The 21,151-nt window shown below is 48.3% G+C and overlaps 1 protein-coding gene across 1 annotated transcript in view; it reads left to right on the top strand.

Annotated features, from left to right (window-relative positions):
* Nucleotides 1-21,151, top strand: part of LOC147706789 (exportin-5-like) — a 1,247,062-nt gene that overhangs the window by 680,007 nt on the left and 545,904 nt on the right. The window contains exon 22 of the mRNA XM_086925922.1: nucleotides 4,065-4,201. Coding sequence (XP_086782048.1) covers nucleotides 4,065-4,201 — 137 coding nt within the window. The remainder of the gene's footprint in view (nucleotides 1-4,064; nucleotides 4,202-21,151) is intronic.

Raw genomic sequence — 21,151 nt, 5'->3', positions numbered from 1 at the left:
TCCCAGTCTCGTCAGCCCGCTGCTCAAGGGAGCTTTAAGTTACAAGGAGGGGTGGGGTCGCACACTACTCACACACTGGCGGAAGTTGCCCCTAAGGACTCTGGTCATTGTAGTAGAGTGTTCGCGATGCATCATCTTTTGATCTTGCTGTCTTCGCCATCACTGGACACGTGTTTCGGGTTTTCAACCCTCGTCAGCAGGGATAGGCAGTGTTCTGGGGTTGCCGATGGCTGCCAATATCTGCCAGGTATAGTACCAATCCGGCGCGTAGGTGCGGGATCCCAGGCTCGTCAGCCCGCTGCTCAAGGGAGCTTTAAGTTACAAGGAGGGGTGGGGTCGCACACTACTCACACACCGGCGGAAGTTGCCCCTAAGGACTCTGGTCATTGTAGTAGAGTGTTCGCGATGCATCATCTTTCGATCTTGCTGTCTTCGCTGTCTTCGCCATCCCTGGACACGTGTTTCGGGTTTTCAACCCTCGTCAGCAGGGATAGGCAGTGTTCTGGGGTCCCCGATGGCTGCCAATATCTGCCAGGTATAGTACCACTCCGGCGCGTAGGTGCGGGATCCCAGGCTCGTCAGCCCGCTGCTCAAGGGAGCTTTAAGTTACAAGGAGGGGTGGGGTCGCACACTACTCACACACCGGCGGAAGTTGCCCCTAAGGACTCTGGTCATTGTAGTAGAGTGTTCATCGATGCATCATCTTTCGATCTTGCTGTCTTCGCCATCCCTGGACACGTGTTTCGGGTTTTCAACCCTCATCAGCAGGGATAGGCAGTGTTCTGGGGTCGCCGATGGCTGCCAATATCTGCCAGGTATAGTACCACTCCGGCGCGTAGGTGCGGGATCCCAGGCTCGTCAGCCCGCTGCTCAAGGGAGCTTTAAGTTACAAGGAGGGGTGGGGTCGCACACTACTCACACACCGGCGGAAGTTGCCCCTAAGGACTCTGGTCATTGTAGTAGAGTGTTCGCAATGCATCATCTTTCGATCTTGCGGTCTTCGCTGTCTTCGCCATCCCTGGACACGTGTTTCGGGTTTTCAACCCTCATCAGCAGGGATAGGCAGTGTTCTGGGGTCGCCGATGGCTGCCAATATCTGCCAGGTATAGTACCACTCCGGTGCGTAGGTGCGGGATCCCAGGCTCGTCAGCCCGCTGCTCAAAGGAGCTTTAAGTCACAAGAAGGGGTGGGGTCGCACACTACTCACACACCGGCGGAAGTTGCCCCTAAGGACTCTGGTCATTGTAGTAGAGTGTTCGCGATGCATCATCTTTCGATCTTGCTGTCTTCGCCATCCCTGGACACGTGTTTCGGGTTTTCAACCCTCGTCAGCAGGGATAGGCAGTGTTCTGGGGTCGCCGATGGCTTCCAATATCTGCCAGGTATAGTACCACTCCGTCGCGTAGGTGCGGGATCTCTGGCTCGTCAGCCCGCTGCTCAAGGGAGCTTTAAGTTACAAGGAGGGGTGGGGTCGCACACTACTCACACACGTGTCCAGGGATGGCGAAGACAGCGAAGATAGCAAGATCGAAAGATGATGCATCGCGAACACTCTACTACAATGACCAGAGTCCTTAGGGGCAACTTCCGCCGGTGTGTGAGTAGTGTGCGACCCCACCCCCCTTTTTGTAACTTAAGGCTCCCTTGAGCAGCGGGCTGACGAGCCCGGGATCCCGCACCTACGCCCCGGAGTGGTACTATACCTGGCAGATATTGGCAGCCATCGACGACCCCAGAACACTGCCTATCCCTGCTGACGAGGGTTGAAAACCCGAAACACGTGTCCAGGGAGGGCGAACACAGCGAAGATAGCAAGATCGAAAGATGATGCATCGCGAACACTCTACTACAATGACCAGAGTCCTTAGGGGCAACTTCCGCCGGTGTGTGAGTAGTGTGCGACCCCACCCCCCTTTTTATTCCGTAATAGGGGTGGTTATTTTCAGTGCCTGGGAACAGCAGGAGTGCTTAATGAGCATCTTGGTACAAAAAAAGATTAAGTATTGTGAACTCTTAATAATCTATACTACTATAATAAAGCAGAAACTTTCAGGCTTTGAGGCGGGTAAACTCGAAAACCACTGCGCCAATCTACACACCCGATACACCGTTGAAATCGGGAGGGTGTGTAGATGGTTATAGGCTACATAAATTAAAAAAATAAACGTTATTTAAAATTTTAGATTAAAATAAAAAGTAGTTCCTCAAAAGTAGCGCCGGCCGCGACGTGCGTGGTCACGTTAGGAGCACGGGGAGCAGCGGCGTCCGAGGAGCGGCGGACATGGCGCGGGGGAGAAGCGGTGACGTCAGGAGCAGAGGACCGGCGGCGGAGGAGTAGCGGCGGACATGGCAGACGGGACAGGCCGGGCAGGGGACGGGGCAGGCCGGGAGGGGGACGGGACGGGCGGGCGGCGGTCGGGGAAGCCTAAGGACAAGAAAGAGGACGCAAATGGTGCCCTAAAAATGTCAGACAAACGATGCATTACAGGAGGAAAAGGAGGAAAAAGTGACATGTAGCCAGAGGGGTTTTAACCTGTGTCCCTTGGGTGGAGTGGAGGGAAGGGGGTGGATAACGTGTGCACGAGGAAAAAGTGACGTGTGCAGGTTACAAAAGTGGGGCAGGCGGTGGCCCCACGCTCTCTGCACATCTGGTCTGGGGCGTTGCTTTGCGCGGAGCCTGGCAGCATATCCTGGGCCGTGTGCTCCGGGTGTGAGAATGGGCAGAGTGTGCCCACCCTGGAGGCGAGTCTTGGCCTCTGCCCTAGAGAGGCCAGAGCCCGCGTGATGCTCGGGTGCACTGCTCAGGAGAAACTGCGAGGGCAAACGTGGCTCCATGTTTCCAGGCAAGCCAAAACACGGAAAACTCCGAATTTCATCGGAAACGGACCGGAAGGAAAGTTATGACACTCGAGCCCATCCGTGCGCCTGTAAAGATGTGCGAAGTGTCGTGGCCATAAAGTATTTTTGCTTTGTAGCACCTCGAGTACTGTACTCCAAGGCGCCCGGTTTGACGAGTGCGGGCACGTGAGGGTGGGTACCTATATATAAATATTGATGGCATGCCCATGTAGAAGGGGGCACTCAAGCCTTATGCGGGCCTCAAGCTGTAGGAAAAGGGAATTACTTAAACCCACAATCAAGAGTGTTTCTATGGAGGAATGCTTACATTAGTATACATACATAGCTTCATGTTGTTAAATAACTAAAAAAACGAAGATATCTGTGTTTGTTGTAGGAAAAATGGCCAAATAAAATGCCGCAAAATTGTCGCTAAATTTCCATATTTGTGCCGCTAAATTTCCATTTTTGTGCCGCTAAATTTGCTAATCCATGCCGCTATATCCTGGGGGGTATGCAGGATTTTAGAAGCAGGGAGGCGGAGCACCCTAAGGGCATGTCCAGGCGGCCTTGTTTATCTAGCCACACACCTTGCGCAGTATCTTTAGGGTAGATTTCGTGCTAACTTGTTTAAAATCCTAGTAGTGAGGAGGTCGGTGAAGGTGTGTAATATCAGAATATTTTTCTTTTGAAGATTTGTTTCTTCAAGCATATTTTAGAGTTGAGAGTCCAGTGATGGGGCATTAGTTTCTGTTTGAGTTTGGCTGAATGTTGTTGTGTGAGGGAGCTTAGAATAAACCGTCTGAAGTTGCTAGTTGTAGCATGCTCGTGACTAGAGAAGGACTGAATCAGTTACTGGAGTAACGGAATAGCTAATGCCTTGAGACAGCCTGTCGGAGCTAGTCTTATTCAGTACACGTGGGGGTCAGATGGTGCTGATGATACTCTTGGGGACTGTTGTCTAGGGATTGGGTAGAATTGTGGCCTGTGTGTATGTCTCTGATGTCCATGGCTCTGATGCGCCACAAATATCTAGTTCCGTAGCCAGTATGATGAGGTCAATTTTAAGCTTAGTCCTGTTTGATGAGAATGTCACAATTCAAAGAAAACGTTTTTTATTCTTTCTCTTTTTTAAGTCGCTTTAACGTCACTTAAAATACCAAATGTGTTGACTAATATATATTTATGTGAACATTTTCAATGTAATTTAATTTGCTTTGTTTCAGTTTCAAAATTTTAGGACATGCCTGTGTTTATATGATGAAAGATTTTTACGCCATTGATGACCTGGCTTCTCGGCTTCTCGACAATATCTTTATTAACATGGAAAACCTTCCTGACTACAAACTTACTCTTATGATCCATATCCTTTTGTACCAGTGTAACACATTGCATCCCGGCAGGCTATAGCTTAACGATAAGCGGGTTTAGTTGGTGATTTATGGCAGGAATTGTAATTTCTATTGTAACTTTCCATACAGTAGTAGAATCACTCGTCGAAGCATGAAAGATATGGATACCGACAGCTGGAGAGTCTCGTAGGATGTTAAGAAAACCTTTTATGCCCCATATACTCTGCTGATGCCATGGTATGGAAGTACTGCAATTTGTATTCTGTAGGTCCCTTCCAAAGATTTTGAAACTGCTTTTCCAAAAGTTCTAAGAGGAAGGAACTGAACACCTTCCCAACCTATAGTACAAACCTGGTGTAATTAAGAGTATGTTCGAGGCATATGAGCTGCAGATCACACACTATGCATAGATCGCCATCTGGTGTTGGGCCCGGATATTTGCAGTTTGTTATTGTCTTGTAACAAGTCTTTGGAAGTCACAAGATAGGTGACTCCTCCTTTGGACAATAGTGTGCATGGGCATCGACTTCATCTTCAGATTGCTTTTTTCCACCATCGTGCTCGGATGTGTTCAACGCGTTCCACTTCGGTATCTTTACCGATTTTAACTTTCAACACGTAAACCTTACCCGGTATTGTTTTCGATTGCGTTTTCCCTTTCGACGCACATCTCTGCAAGCTTCTACTTGCCCCAGTATTGAAACTTTCATAGATTCCCATGCCTTTGTGTCATTTCCCCGTCGTCGGAATGGGAGTCTCTAACAAAAATACCATAGCTGTAGGTACAAAAGAGAAAGGAAAAGGCCTAGGCCTCATTCCCTTTTGTAGCATATCACCCTCTTTTTGTAAAAGAGACCAAACTTAGGCATCAGCCAATCAGAAGTGCCTCACCCCTTAGAACCCTCCTGAAGGAACCTCGGAGCTTCAGATTTTCGACCGCACGTTGTGCTTAGGGAGTCTCCTTTGAGCTTTGCTTAACTTCTACTCTTCAAGGAGTTTCTTCAGGATTTTTTCTTCAGATTCTTTTCAGATTCACTTCAGAATTGTTAGCTGCCTTCCAGGATGTCTGACAAGGAGAAGAAGGCCCTTTTCAAGCCATGTTCCACCTGTGGCAAGAAAAGGCTTTTTGTGGAGGATGAGCACAAGGACTGCATCTATTGCCTCTATCCTGACCACAAGGCTGCGGACTGTAAAATTTGTCGCACCTTTTCGACCAAGACCCTCCAGGACCGTGAGGGGAGGCTAATGACATGGCTCCAGATGCTGAAATCCAGGAAGGATACTGTCTCTAGTGACCGTGAGGATACAGCATCGGCGTCTTCCTCAAGAAGGTCAGTGAAGAGGGGTAGGGGTTCCCCTTCTCCTTCTGTGGAGCGTTCTACTAAGGCCTCAAAAATGACCCCCAGTGAGTTTGAAAGCCATGGTCCCAGCAAATCTCCTCACCGAGGTGAAAAGGAGAGAGTAGGACTAAGTTGGCCTGATATTCAGTGTTCAATATTCTAGTGATCACTATGTATCCGTCCAAACAACCCTTATGGTGATTGGTTGTAAGTCAACCGATAGACCAGCTATCCTAGTAGCATGGACAAGAGCAGTCTTCAGGCTAAACTCTAGAGGGCATGTTAAGCCAGCTGTTATACCATCACATATACCCCTTGAACACCAAGTGAAAGGACACCACACAAGTGGTATGAAAATAAACAGTGTATTTATTTAGATCACAACAGCCCTGTGCTCTTTATGAGGACAGGGTACTAAGCACACAACAAAACTCTTACGAAAATACTTTAAGTTGCACAATTACACAAATGCCCGAGGGGCACGAAAAACCATATACTATGAAAGTGGAATGAGAAATTACTATCAGGTAAGTACTGGACTAATAGGCTTTGGAATCGCTAGGACTACGTTACTGAAACTTCAGATTACTAGTAGGAGGCCTAGGGGACTCTGGTGCAGAGTGTGCACTCTCACGCGGGATGCGGGACAAAGTCTATGGAGGCTAGTAAAAGCAAAGTTAGTGTTCTCGGGCGAACCCGATAAGGTAGGTCGAAAACGACAGTGGATCTGGACCCTTGGGTAGTGAGGCTATGCTGGGGCACCGAAATGCCGAAGTTACCTAGCCCAGGGGCTGCGGCTGCATAGGTCTGAAAAGACGTCGGGAATCCTAGTTGACGAACTAGGAGCCTGAAAGAAGGAGTTGCTGGCAGGCGACCAGTGAAGATTGTTCGGTGGATCCAAGCCTGGATCGAAGATGGAAGACACCTGAAAGCAGAGGGGACCAAGTTCTTGACCACTAGCCAGTGATCAGATGGCACCAGGATGGCACCGGATGGTAGTCACCTCGACCAGGTGAGTGGGCGACGCTGGGCTCTGCAGTCTCACGGACCAGGAGGCGTTGTCGGCGACCAGGATGGAGGTGCGAGCTGTCCCACGATGGTTGATGCTGTCGACGTCGCTGGACCCAGGATTGGGGCAACAAGTCTTGGCAAATTCAAGCCCACGCGGTGGACCTAAAATGGCGTCTGGAGTGGACCAGGAGGGTCCGGGGTGCTCCTCTTTTGGAAGGGAGCAAGGGCCAGTCTGGAGCAACCAGACCAGCAGTGTTGTTGTCGTCGGGCGTCGTCGGGAAGGCCACAAGCCAGCGGGCTAGTAGCCAGACAACGCGGTGAGCAGCAAAAAGCAGAAGGGCCCCACACAGATCTCGTGGATGCTGGGGGGCTGGACCTCGGTGCTGGAGCTGCTCAGGGTCGGGGCTTCTCGGACCCCAAAGCACTCACCAGAGGATCCCTCGGCGGTCGTGCTGGATAGAAGTCGTGCAGTTCTGATGATGGCCGGTCCCTCGAGGTCTCGTCGCACCTACGGTTCTCAGCTTAGCTGTAGAGGTAGGTAGAGGTCAGAGGTGCCAGGGAAGCCGGGTCTCGTCGAGCTGGTCAGTCGGATTCCGGAGGAAGGACGTGCAGCAAACCGCAGAGTTCTTAGATGGTGCCTGCGGATGCAGTGTGACTACTCCTTAGCCACAAGGGAGAAATCTTGAGAAGAAGTCGAGAGTTCCTTTCGTAGAAAGTAGTTTCTTGATTCAAAGATGATCTAATTTGGACGGGTCCCCGCTCCTGCCTTTATCCTAAAGAAAGGGGTGGGTACGCGACTAGGTCCTGCCCTAGGGGTGGGACCAGGAAGGGGGGTGGTTACACCCCTCTCCCATGCCGGACTTTTCCCCAGGCCAGGGGCTGGTGTACCCCTGGAACTGGTTCTAGCCGGCAGATGCGTAGTGAGCACCGGGGTGCCACTTGCAGTCACCTTCCTGTAAAGCCCTGCCTACCCAGGACACAAAAAACCCTGTCTGGGATGGTGCTAGCACCGCCCCTGACAGGAAACCCTTTGTCCAAGCTCCCCTTGCTGGAAGGACTCCCAGCTGCAGGAGGTCAGACTCGTGTCTGTGGTGGTAGCATCCATTTTGTGATGCTGAGGCTTGAGTTAACTTTAACCGGGGTTCACAGTTACATACATGTCGTGTCCCTCTAGAAGGGTGGAATGCTAACCCTGTCGCCAGAATTGGCGAGGGGTTAGTATTCCAATTCGTATGACACCTTACTCGACATGTTTTGATAAAGCGATACCAAAGATAGCATTTAACCGCAAGGATTATAATGCACTTAAGAGTATATGGTATGCGTTATCATGGAACAGCTATTAGGACTTGGTTCCGCAAGCTGCAAACTGGCTCAGCTCATGCCAGAGCACCATCTCACACGATTCCAAGCACTCTGCCTTCAGGATTGTCAAGGCCTGCCATAGTAGTGACTGATAGGAATCTGTGTGTCCATTTTAGGGTTAGATATAGGTATACTATATCTAAAGCAAAGGGTGATTACACCACCTTGCCCCAGCTGTCGTGCAGCCAGTTGTGTCAGATTTAGATGGCCATCCAGGGGTGGCATAATACATGCTTCAGCCCCTGGTTGGCCCTGGGTACACCTATGCCCTGAGTTACAGGGTCTGATAAGGTGGCCCAGTACCAATTGGATAATGCACCTAAGGTACACATGTCAATTTAGTGAGAGAACAGCTAGGCTGTGGGTCTGATTAGCAGGCCCACAGCCAGAGAAAGTCGTAAACCAGTGAAACAAAAGCAAAAAATCTGGGTGATCATAGGATTGCAGACACTACTCTCCTACAAGGACCAGCTACGCCTTCCAAGGGTGAGACGACTGACTCAGCCTTCAAGAAACCCTCTTCCCAGTCTTCTGAGAGGAGTTGTAAGTCCTCGACAACAAAGACGTCGACGACAAAGGCGTCGACGACTGAGTGTTCGAGGCATGAGGGCTGCTGAATTCATATCTGTGCATAGATCGCCGCCTAGTGTTGGGTCCTGATGATTGCTCATTGTTGTCCTGGAAGAGTCTTCGAAGTTTCACGGGCCATTGGGAGCAACCGATTAGGTACAAAGGCGGCGAGACTCGCGGTCTGAAATACTGACAGCGAGTGAAGATCTGCCTATCCCTGTGAGCCCACGAAGCGGTTTACATAAAAAAACACTATACAACGCCTGGTGAATAACAGGAGTTGGATGGATGGGTAAACCGTGAGTTATCCTGAGGAGAGTATAATTTGTTATCTACCCTCATTTTTCATTTCCTAACGGTGTGGGCAGGCCTTAGCGTGCTTGGGCCCCCGTAGGATTGTTTTCTATTTTAAATTTGGTCCTGAAGAAAGCTGAGCTGACTTTAGCTTTTACAGCAGAAACATGTTGACCAGTCACTTTTTGATGTCCCTGGACAAAAATTAAAAAATCCAGCAACTACACCAATTTTAATGTGAACAACTGGCCCCTAATAAAGTCTGTTGAGGCACGGTTGTGATCTTTTAAACACACACTTTTTGCACTGATCACTACTTTCACACATACCAGCTCCGCTGCACTTGCAGGCGTGGTAGCACACAGGAGGGGATAGTCAGCCCCCCTGTGAACAAACCCCATGATGAAGCATGTCACCTCTAGGGTGAGTGAGGGTTCTTTTAGAAAATAATTAATTTTCCATTTTTTCCCTTTATATAAATTAATTGACCATTCACTTTTTGGGTAGTTTATTCACCTTGTTTTCATTGCGAGATAGGGTTTTTCACGGGTGTTCCTTGGGCGCTCTTTTGTTGATGACAGTCATTTAAATAAGGGGTAGGAGAGTAGCCGTCTTTCCCTTCCTCTCTTGTTGTATATACAAATACAGTTTCTTACCTGGAAGGTGGCCTTCCTAATAGCTTTTACTTCGCTGCGGAGGGTCAGTGAGCTGCAAGCCCTCACAATTCAGGAACCCTACCTGCAAATTCATGCAAATAGGGTGGTGCTTCGAACCAACCCTAAATTCATGCCAAAGGTGGTTTCGCAGTTCCACCTTAACCAAAACATAGAACTGCCAGTTTTCTTTCCTAACCCTGACTCAGTGGCAGGCAGAGCACTGCACACCTTAGATGTCAAAAGGGCTCTCCTGTATTACATCGACAGGACAAAAGACTTTCGAAAAACTAAACAGCTGTTCGTTGCCTTCTCTCCACAACATAAAGGCAACCCCATCTTCAAGTCAGGTATAGCCAGGTGGATTGTTAAATGCATCCAGATCAAAAGGCTAAGCGCACGTTAACAATTCTCCCTAGAGCGCATTCCACACACAAGTTAGGGGCTTCCATGGCTTTCCTGGGTAACATTCCTCTAGAGGATATATGTAGAGCAGCAACATGGACCACCATACATACATTTACCAAACACTACTGCGTAGATGTACACTCCAAACAGCAAGCTGCTGTATGACAGGCTGTTCTCAGAACGCTCTTTCAGACTGCTGCAGCTGGAACGGAATATGCTACTTACCAGTATGCATCTGTTCTTGGCATGAAGGGCTGCTGACATTCATATCGCCCACCCTCCTCCCCGGTGCCTGTCGCAGCTGTAGCTCTCAGAATAATTTTCAGGCATGGTCATCACTTTCAGTATTACACTCCATCTCTGCCACAATGGCGAAAAACAATCTGAGGATGGAGAGGATGCCCATGCGCACTGTAGTCCAGCGGAGGAGCCACCTATCTTGTGATACTTCGAAGACTCTTCCAGGACAACAATGTGCAATCATCCGGACCCAACACTAGGCGGCGATCTATGCACTAAGGGATCGTCTTCTAAGAAGGAAGCGTCAATGGCAGTTTCATCAGCGTCGGCGGGAGGTTTGCCGACTACGACGGCGTCGCCGACGAAGGCGACGACGAAGGCGTCTGACTAAGGCGACGAAGGTGTCGACGACGACGAATGCGGCGACGACGAAGGCGTAGACAAAGGCGACGACGACGCCTTAGTCGACGGGTACCACATCATCGACGGCGAGGGTTACAGCGTCGCCGACGATAATGACGACAGCTGGATCGTCGACCGTTTCATCGTCGACACCAATCTCGTCGACGTGTGTACATCCGTCTATGACGGAACCGTCGACGGTATTGTCCTCTGAAAAGAGAATTTCAACTTCTGTTATAAGAATTACGCCGGAGATGACATCTCCTAGGAGAGTGACCCCCTTGCCACCAGCTTTGCTCTTTAAGGAAGGGGAGTCGGATGAAGATGGCCAGGATTCGTATAGCTATGCCAATAGTCCTTCTCAACTTCTAGTCAAATGCCAAGAGACGGACTCTGAAGGAGAATATGACCAGGAGGATGGTGGACATCATCAGGCGGCTCAGTCACAACATAATTCTGGGCAGGATATGGTTACAGTACCATCTTCTTTTCTTCAGGACCTGCATAAGATGCTGCAGGACTACAAATCTAAGGCGATTAGGCCAATTCTGGTTCCGGCAGCGCCTGCTACGCCTGCATTGATTTCTGCCCCACCGGTGATGCCTGGATTACCTGCTCAGGTATCTCCTCAGCCTCCGACATCTTTCCCACAGGATCCTTCTTGGCTGGCAGATGCCCATGATGGTTCCTTGGATGAGGATCAACAGTCTGATCATGACTCTGTTCATACAACTGAATGGGATGAATATATCATTCCGGATCCCTCATCACGGGTTCCGGATCCAGTTGATTCTCCGACAGCGGACATTGGAGGTTTCCATCAGCTGATGAAAAGAGCAGCTGGCAGGTTCAAATTGGCCATGCCTGCTGTGGCTACGGATTGTTTCCTATATGATTTCAAGGAAAGACAACAAGGTCAATTCCTATTGTAGATCATCTGTGGAAGGAGGGCCTAAAGGCTATGAAGAACCCAGCGACGGTGGTCCCTGTGCTACCGCGTCTGGATAAGAAATACAGGGCACCCGACGATGGACCGGCGGCCTTGACGGGCCATCCAAAATCAGACTCAGTTATCTCACAGGCAGCGCAGAGGAAATCTCGTAACCCCTCTGCACCCTTAACAACTCCCCCGGACAAGGAACGGCGGAGATTGGATAATGCGGGGAAAAGATTCTCGTCGATGGCGAGTCTTCTAGTGCGAGCCGCAAATGCCCTGGCGATCTTGGGTAGTTACGACCGCCAACTTTGGTGTGATATTGCCCCGTTCCTAGACCAACTACCTCCAGAGTCAACAGCCGAAGCGAAATAGATCTTGCAGGAGGGAGAAGTGACGTCAATGGAGATCATTGACTGTGCCATGGACATTGCAACAACAGCGTTTCGTTCCTTGGCTGGGGCGGCAGTCCTCCGTCGCCAGGGTTGGCTAAAGGCTATTTGGTTTCGGCCTGAGATCCAAAACAAAGTCCTAGATCTTCCCTTTGATGGGGAAGCATTATTCGGAAAACTGATTGATGACACTCTTCAGGAAATAAAAAAGGATACGGACACTGCCAGATCCTTGGGTACCCTTCAATACCGCAAGTCTCCTTTTAAGGGTTCCAGAGGCAGAGGTAATAACTACAGGGGATCCTATCAACAGCAGCGCTATTCATCCAAGGGCTCAGGTTCCCAGCAATACCGTCAGCCTTATCAGCAGAGACAAGGCCAGTCTTCAAACTACTCCAGGCCTTACAATAAGGGGAAACAGGCTGGACGAGGACGAGATTCGTCCAAGCGCCAATAGCGGCCTCCTGGCTCTTCCTACTAGATCCTCCTCCAAGAACTCATCAGTTGGGGGCAGGGTAACCAAATACCTTCAAAATTGGTCCAGGATAACATCGGTCCGTTGGGTGCTCAACATCATTCGGAAAGGGCATACCTTGGAATTTACGCAAGTCCCTCCACCCAAGCCCCCGGCAGCCATTCCATCAAAACACCAGCGCCTCCTGCGGCTCAAAGTCCAACAAATGCTCCGGAAGGGAGCGATAGAGCCGGTCCCCTCCAATCATAAAGGACAAGGATTCTATTCCAGGTTCTTCCTGGTAAGGAAGACGCTAGAGAAATGGCGCCCCATTTTAGACCTCGGGGAACTCAATACCTATCTCATCTCCCTGTCCTTCCGGATGGTCTCTCTCCAAGACATCTTGAGGCTCATCAGCCCGGGGGATTTCATGGCCACGCTCTATCTCGAGGATGCGTACTTCCATGTCCCGATTCACCCAGCACACAGGTTTCTACGATTCACAGTAGCCAAGAGCCACTTTCAGTTCAGGGTTTTACCCTTTGGACTCCGCTCAGCCCCGAGGATTTTTACAAAGGTGCTGGCGCCAGTAGCAGCATTTCTGCGAAGAAACCATTTCCAGTTCTTCCCCTACCTGGACGACTGGTTGCTGAAGGCTCCGTCCAGGGAGGCAGCGCTGGACGCTGTTCAGGCTTGTACGAATTTGTTTCAGAATCTGTAACTCACTCTAAACAAAGAAAAGTCATCCCTGGTCCCGTCCAGAAAGGCTCGTTTCCTGGGAGCCATCCTGGATTCAAAGCTTTCGCAAGCCTTCCCTACTCTGGAAAGGAGGGAGAAACTACAGACCTTGGCTCAGGACTTATAAGAAAGAAGGTGTCTTTCAGTACGCCGCTACAAATCTCTGCTGGGGGTAATTTCATCATGTATTCCCCTAATTCCTCATTGCAGACTAAGAATGGGTCCTCTACAGGAGCAACTAGACAACCAATGGAAGCAAGTCCACGGATCATTCGAGGACAAGGTGACCGTCACACCAATGATGAGGGAAGCGGCCTTATGGTGGCAGATGAAGACAACTTGTCCCAAGGTCTATCCTTCGTAAACGACCCGTCTCCTCAAGTAGTAAAAACGGACGCTTCATTGGAGGGTTGGGGAGCAGTGATGCAAGACCTACATGTCAGCGGTCATTGGTCGCCTCAGGAACAACGACTCCACATCAACCTTTTGGAGCTAAGGGCGATAAGACTGGCTCTGCAAGCCTTTCTTCCTCGCTTGGGAGGTTCGCAAGTGCTTATCAGGACGGACATCACCACGGCCATGCACTAAGTGAACAAGGAAGGAGGAACCAGATCTCGCCCATTGTCGCAGGAAGCTCAACAGATCTGGGAATGGGCGATATCGCTAAAGGCAGAACACTTGCCAGGAGTTCTAAACGAGAACGCCGACAGACTGAGCAGGTCATCCTCAGTCGGCCACGAGTGGGAATTGAACCAACGAGTTCTGGGGGAGGTCTTCAGCCAGTGGGGCAGACTGGAGGTGGATCTCTTTGCCACACAGTCCAACAAGAAATGCCGGCCTTACGCAAGCAGATTTCACCATCGAGGGTCACTGGGGAATGCTCTTTCGATAACCTGGTCAAGGACATTTGTCTACGTCTTTCCCCGCATCCTTTCTGATCCCGCGGCTCATCAGGAAGGTCAAGGTGAAGCCTTGCAGGATGATCTTAATAGCCCCTGCTTGGCCGAGACAGTTCTGGTACACGGAACTCCATCTGTTGTCGCTAGCTTTTCCTCTTCCTTTGAGGGTTATACCAGATCTCCTCACAATGTCCGAAGGACAAGTTTGGCACTCAGATCCAGTCATTACACCTTACAGCATGGCTCCTGAGCAGCGAGAGTTTATGAATCTCCCCATCTCAAGCAAAATTAAGGAGGTCCTCTCCCAGGCAAGGGCTTCTTCAACAAACAGGACCTACCGTCCTAAATGGAAAAGATTTTGTTGCTGGAGTAGGAGAGAAAAGATTGACCCCTTTACTTCCAAGCCTCATCAGCTCCTACCTTATCTGCTGTCCCTGGCTAAGTCGGGACTAGCCCATTCATCTGTTAAGGTCCATTTGGCAGCCATTTCGAGATGCAGAAGATGTGGGTCTGGGCCTTCCTTGTGGTCTTCCAGGCTTGTCAAGCAGTTTCTTAAGGGCTTGTTCAGAGTCTATCCACCAGTGAGGATGAAAGACCCATTCAAACCAATTCGTCGTTCTGACCTGAAGTACCTTTCATGGAAATTGACTCTCCTCCCTGCTCTCACATCGGCTAGACGTGTTGGAGAGTTGCAGTCCTTGACTATCCAGGAGCCTTTCCTGCAATTTAAAAGAAACACTGTAATCTTGAGAACTAACCCTAGGTTTATGCCTAAGGTACCCTCGGACTTCCACTTGAATAAGCCGGTTATTCTGAAGGCGTTCTTTCCTCAACCGGCTACACCAGCAGAAAGAACACTGCATTCGTTGAATGTACAACAATGCTTGAAATTCTATTTGGAACGTACTAAGGGATTTCGGAAATCCTCGCAGTTGTTTGTTGACTTTGGGGGTCCAAGCAAGGGCCTTCCACTATCCAAACAGGGTATTTCAAGATGGATCACAAGTGCCATTCTGCATTGCCACATTGCGGCAGGAAAACCTCTGACTGGCAGGGTTCGGGCACATTCCACAAGATCTGTGGCATCTTCAATGGCCCTCTTTGCGGGGTACAGATTAAAGACAGAGCTGCTACCTGGAGCAGCGTTCACACCTTTACTAAGCATTACTGCTTGGAGTCCTTACAACAAGATAATGCGGCAGTGGGACAGGATGTCCTGAGGAACCTCTTCCAATAATTGGTGAGCTTTCCTTTCTATCCCACCTTCCGTGTTAAACATTTTGTATCTTTGTCATGTTGGCTATTGCAATACTTTTATGACACAAAATGTGGTTTTTATTGCTAACTGCTTGCTACTCTGATACAAAAGCATGGGAATCTATGAAAGTTCCAATACTTCGGCAAGAAAACAAGTTACTTACCTGTAACTTTGGTTCCCCAGTATTGGTAACTTTCATAGATTCCCATGCACCCACCCACCTCCCAGAGGAAAGCTCAGCCTACAACAGATATGGTGTCTGGTACACAACGGCTACGAAAATCTGAGGCTCTGAGGTTCCTTCAGGAGGGTTCTAAGGGGTGAGGCATGTCTGATTGGCTGATGCCTATGTTTGGTCTCTTTTACAAAAAGAGGGTGATATGCTACAAAAGGGAATGAGGCCTAGGCCGTTTCCTTTCTCTTTTGTACCTACAGCTATGGTATTTGTGTTACAGAGACTCCCATTCCGACGACGGGGAATGATACAAAAGCATGGGAATCTATGATAGTTACTCCGATATTTTGGGGCTTCTTTTTGCCCCAAAAACAGTGGCGACAGCCTCTTTTTTTTCTGCGCGTTTGCATTCAGTAGTTTTAGGGTGGAGTAAGAGGGTTATGGTAAAGCGGAAGATGGAAGCGAAGAGAGGGGTGTTTGTTACTGGGCAACTGAGTAATGTTAAGCATGTGCAACTAATGGTGTGTTTTTTTAAAACAAAGATTTTTAAAAAAAAAAAAGATTTTGTTGGCATACATGAGGTGGCAAACAAGTTTAAAAACTTTGTTGTTATTTCAGTTTTCCCTGACGAAGGACCCCACAGAGGTCCGAAATGCATTGGATCAAAATAAACTGCTATTAACGAATGGTGCTTTTTGTGCGTATTCTTTGAAGAAAAGGTTCGGAAGGCCGACTTGAGTATGAGAAACTGTGGAAATTGGCAAATTTACCTTGCATGGTGATGTGGATGACATCTAAATAGAATAAAGCGAATAGGGAAGAGTGAAAGTAGAACGAATTTAAAAAGGAGGAAAAGACATTTGAATTTAAAAATACTGAATGCAAACGCGCAGTGAAAAGAGGCTGTCGCCACTGTTTTTGGGGTAAAAAGAAGCCCCAAAATATCGGAGTTACGTTCAAGCACGTGCTGTTTGGGCTTGGCACGATTAAGTGAGCACGCCGAATGTGAAAAATGTCAATTTAACTAAGGTGAAATTTTGTGTTTAAAGAAGCTGTGCTACCCATCCATATGTGAAATACAGAATCTATGAAAGTTACCAATACTGAGGAACCAAAGTTACAGGTTAGTAACTTGTTTTCTTCAGTTCCGGTCGTCGAAGCAGGCCTTCGGGCCTATCTGCGCCATCAGGCCATTTTGGCTCATGGAAAGGACTCCCTCCAAAAAGTGTCCTCAATGTGGTTCCAAGTTTCCACACGCCGATCTTCATGCGATGAGCAACCTCTGCCTTTCAACTGGGCACAAGGCCAAAGACTGTTGGGCTTGCGCCTCTTTCCGCTCCAAGAAAACAATCAGAGATCGTCGAACTCGAAAAAGCATGGCTTCATTGTCGACATCGATACCGGACGTTATCTTCCAGGAAGGCATCGATGTGCCGGAGCAGGAGCGGATGGAAGAAGGCACCTTCAGCGCCTCCGAAGCCGAGGAATCCGATGTCGAAGCAATCACTCCGGGGCAACGGGTCGGAAGTACTGACATCGACCCCACCCACCCATTCAAAGGCTTCGGTAGCACCTTTGCCTTCGGGCCTAGGTGCACACCGGGATAAAACTACCCACGCCCCGCCTTCGGGCCCAGCAAAGAACTCTACACATAAGCCTTCAGGCCATTCGGGATCGAGCCAGCCTAACGTCTGTGCCAAAACCCCATCCTCTGCACCGACAAAAGAGAAACCGAAAGAGAAACCATTGCCTTCGTACGCTCCGAAGCCTGCTTCCACATCTACGCATTCGGCACCGAAACCTATAGAGACTGAACCTTCGGATCTGAAAAAAACTCTGAACCAAGGAAGCTACCGGTTCCGAAAATCATTAATCAACCTTCGGATCCCAAAAAATCATCAGAACCGAAAAAACAACTGGTTTCAAAAAAATCTGGCACACACTCCTATCTGAAAAAATCATCGGAGCTGACCAAGCAACCGGTTCCAAAGATTCCAAGCAAACCTTCGGAACCCAACAAAGCTCCTGATTCGAAACCGAAGGAGCATAAGACCGCTCCAAAAACTGTGCCACACAAACACCCGAAAAAATTGGCACCAAAACACCATACTTCAGAGGAGGAGCTTTTTCGACTTGATCCTACACAAAAAAACTCTAGAAATAGACCCAGAAACATGTCCTCTTAGGATTAGTACTTCCAACGAAAGGAAAATGGACAAACCTACACCACCTCCAATTCCTTCAAAGAGAAAAGACATTGCTGCATCCCCTTTAAGGATTCCTTCTACACCTCCTCCACAATACATTTCTCCTATTCCATCTCCAGTACCCACAGAATCTCCTCCACCTCCAGATGATGATAATACCACTATTGACAAAGGAGATAATGAACCTCTAGGAGAACCTAGTCATCATTACATCCCAAATGTCCCATGCTAAAATATGGCACACCAGATGTTTCTAATGTACCACAAGATGATGTCTACCCATATAGACCATCCCCTCCAGAAGATACTCTAGGTTTCACTCAGCTAATGCACAGGGCTGCAGAATACCACGGGGTAAGTTTACATTCAGACCCCATAGAAGAAAGTCGCATCTCAAAGGTCCACCTCCATTCTACCAATGCTAAAAGGGGTAATTAAACAAGCACCTGAAGTCTTTAAAGACCCCGTAAGGGCTAGAGTCATTAACCCTAGAATAGAAAAAAAGTACAAGGCTGACCCTGCATACATTATGGGACAACTTCCCTTAGATTCCTTGGTTGTTACCAACGCCAGGAATAGGGCCAACCCTCAAACCTCAGGCGATGCGCCACCACCTGACAAGGAGTCAAAACTCTTGGGCGCATCTGCCAAAAGAACAGCGTCACAAGCAGCCAACATATGGAGGATTGCCAACACACAGGCATTACTAACTAGGTACTATTGGGCGCACTATGATGAACTAGAGACCCTACTACAACACCTTCCAGATCAATATAAGACAAGAGCCCATGATCTCATACAAGAAGGTAAACCAATAACCAATACCTCCATTTGATGGGCTCTAGATGCCCAGATACAGCCTCCCGAGCCATTAATACCAGAGTCCTTTTACGCAGACATGCCTGGCTAAGAATATCAGGGTTTAAACCTGAGGTTCAGACTACCATACTGAACCAACCCTTTGACCAAGAACACTTATGTGGACCTATGTTGGATTCATCTTTAGAAAAAATGAAAAAAGATACTGATACCGCCAAATTAATGGGAGCCTTGCAATCGCAAGCTCCCAGAAGTTACTTTCGTCGCTCGTCTTATAGGGGTGCCTCTAGAGGTTTAAATACTGATAACTCCTCCACTTCATATAAAAGCCCTACACAGACCTCCTGTACCAGACGTCATTACAGAGGAGGCTACCGAGGCAATAACAGCAAAGGTAGAGGCAAAACTACCAATACTTGTACTGCCAGCACCTCCAATCAATGACTTCCCACCGCTCCCCCCGGACCATTATACTCCAGTCGGGGTAAGATTAACCCAGTTCCTACCTGTCTAGAACAATATCACCACGGACAGGTGGGTGAGACAAATCATCCAATCCGGTTATTGCCTGGAGCTCCCTGCAACATACCACCCAAATAGCATCCAATGTCAACAGAACATTTAACGCTTCTAAAACAAGAGGTGCTTTCCTTACTGCACAAACATGCAATTGAACCAGTTCACCTTCACCATCAAAACACAGGAATTTACGCCCTGTATTTTCTGATACCAAAGAAGGATGGAAACCGGAGACCCATCTTAGACCTCAGACCATTAAACCTATACATGCTATCAGACCATTTTCACATGGTCACTATTCAACAGGTCCTTTCCCTGCTTAAACAAGGCGATTTCCTTGCCACTTTAGAACTCAAGGACGCCTACTTCCACATTCCCATTCACCCTGCTCACAGGAAATATCTTCAGTTTGTAGTGGACGGTCAGCATCATCAATTCAAGGTTCTCCCATTCAGAGTTACCATAGCACGCAGAGTATTCACAAAATGTCTAGCAGTAGTAGCAGCCCACCTAAGAAGGCAACAAATTCTCGTCTTCCCATACTTGGACGACTGGCTGATAAAAGCCAAGTCACATACCCAATGTGTAAATCACACACACACCCACACCACAATCCAAATACTTCACGACTTAGGGTTTACAATAAATCTCCCAAAGTCTCACCTCCAACCATCCTGCATCCAACAATGCCTAGGTGCCACAATAGACACCTCAAAAGGCCTTGCATATCCCAATCCAGCCAGGATAGTAAGTATGCAAGCCCTTATAACAAAATATCAACTGCAACACTCGCTGCCAGATCGAGTGTTTATGCAACTAATAGGGATGATGACCTCTTGCATATTCATAGTACCTCACACAAGACTCCAGATGCGCCCCTTACAGGAATGTTTAGCACTTCTGTTAACTGACCTTGAGCTTGGTTCCACTGATATGATGTTGGTGGACGGCTGCACACATCGCTCTCTGCAGTGGTGGAACACCCAAAACTTTTCCAAAGGCCGACCGTTCCTAGAGCCGGTTCCACAAATCGTGTTAACAGCAGACGCATCGCTCACTGGCTGGGGAGCTCATCTACTGCATCACACCATACAGGTCAGGTGGACACCACAGCAAAAGCTACTCCACATCAATCATTTTGAGATACTAACAATATTTATGGCATTAAAAGCATTCCAGAAACACATATCAAACAAAGCTGTTTTAGTCCGGATGGACTATATAACAGCAATGTATTATCTACAAAAACAAGGGGGGACGCGCACTCTGTAGCTCTCAACTAGCATAGAGCATATGGAGATGGGCAATTCCTCAGAACATATTCCTTTTAGCCCACCATCTTCCAGTAATACAGAATCAGATAGCAGATCTGTTAAGTCGTCGGACACAACAAATTCACGAGTGGGAACTTAATCCACAAGTCCTCCAACCGTTTTTCTAAATGTGGGGACATCATACATAGATCTCTTCACCACACAGTTAAACACAAAATGCCCACGCTTCGCCACCACATATCCATACCTATTGTCCAAAGACAGTGTGATATGGATGAATTGGTCAGGCAGATTTGCCTTTGCTTTTCCGCCTCTCCCACTCATTCCACTTGTGGTACGCAAGCTGCAACAACAGTCACTAACACTGATCCTAGTTGCTCCAACATGGGCCAGACAACCCTGGTACACAACCTTGCTGGAACAATTTTTACAACTCCATCATAACAAAGTGGTTCTCAGAACAAATCCCAAATTCCTTCCAAAAGTTATTACTCCCTTCTATCTCAACCAGTCTGTAGAGTTGCCAGTATTCTTCTCGCAACCACAAACAGTTGCAGAAAGAGATCTCCATACACTTGACGTAAAAAGAGCACTTCTCTACTACATTGATCGAACAAAACCTTTTCACAAAGCAAAACAACTTTTTGTTTCCTTTTCACCACCACATAAAGGCAATCTCCTATCAAAGTCTGGAATTGCAAGATGGATCGTCAAATGTATGAAAATTTGCTATCATAAAGCAAAATGTACACTTTCTATTCCCCCTAAAGCTCATTCCACTCGCAAAATAGGGGCTCACATGGCTTTTTTAGGAAACATCCCCTTAGGTGATATCTGCAAAGCAGCTACATGGTCTACACCGCACACATTCACAAACCACTATTGTGTAGCTGTGCAAGCAAAACAAGCTAGTGTGGGCAAGGCTGTACTTAAAACACTATATCAGACTACTGCAACAGATACTGGTGGTTGCCGCTAAAGGGACAGTACTGCTATGCAATCCATGCAT

Source organism: Lissotriton vulgaris, chromosome 6 (assembly GCF_964263255.1).
Source record: "Lissotriton vulgaris chromosome 6, aLisVul1.2, whole genome shotgun sequence".
Taxonomy (NCBI): domain Eukaryota; kingdom Metazoa; phylum Chordata; class Amphibia; order Caudata; family Salamandridae; genus Lissotriton; species Lissotriton vulgaris.
Note: the sequence above shows the minus strand (reverse complement) of the source record. Positions and strands in the feature narration are given on the sequence as shown.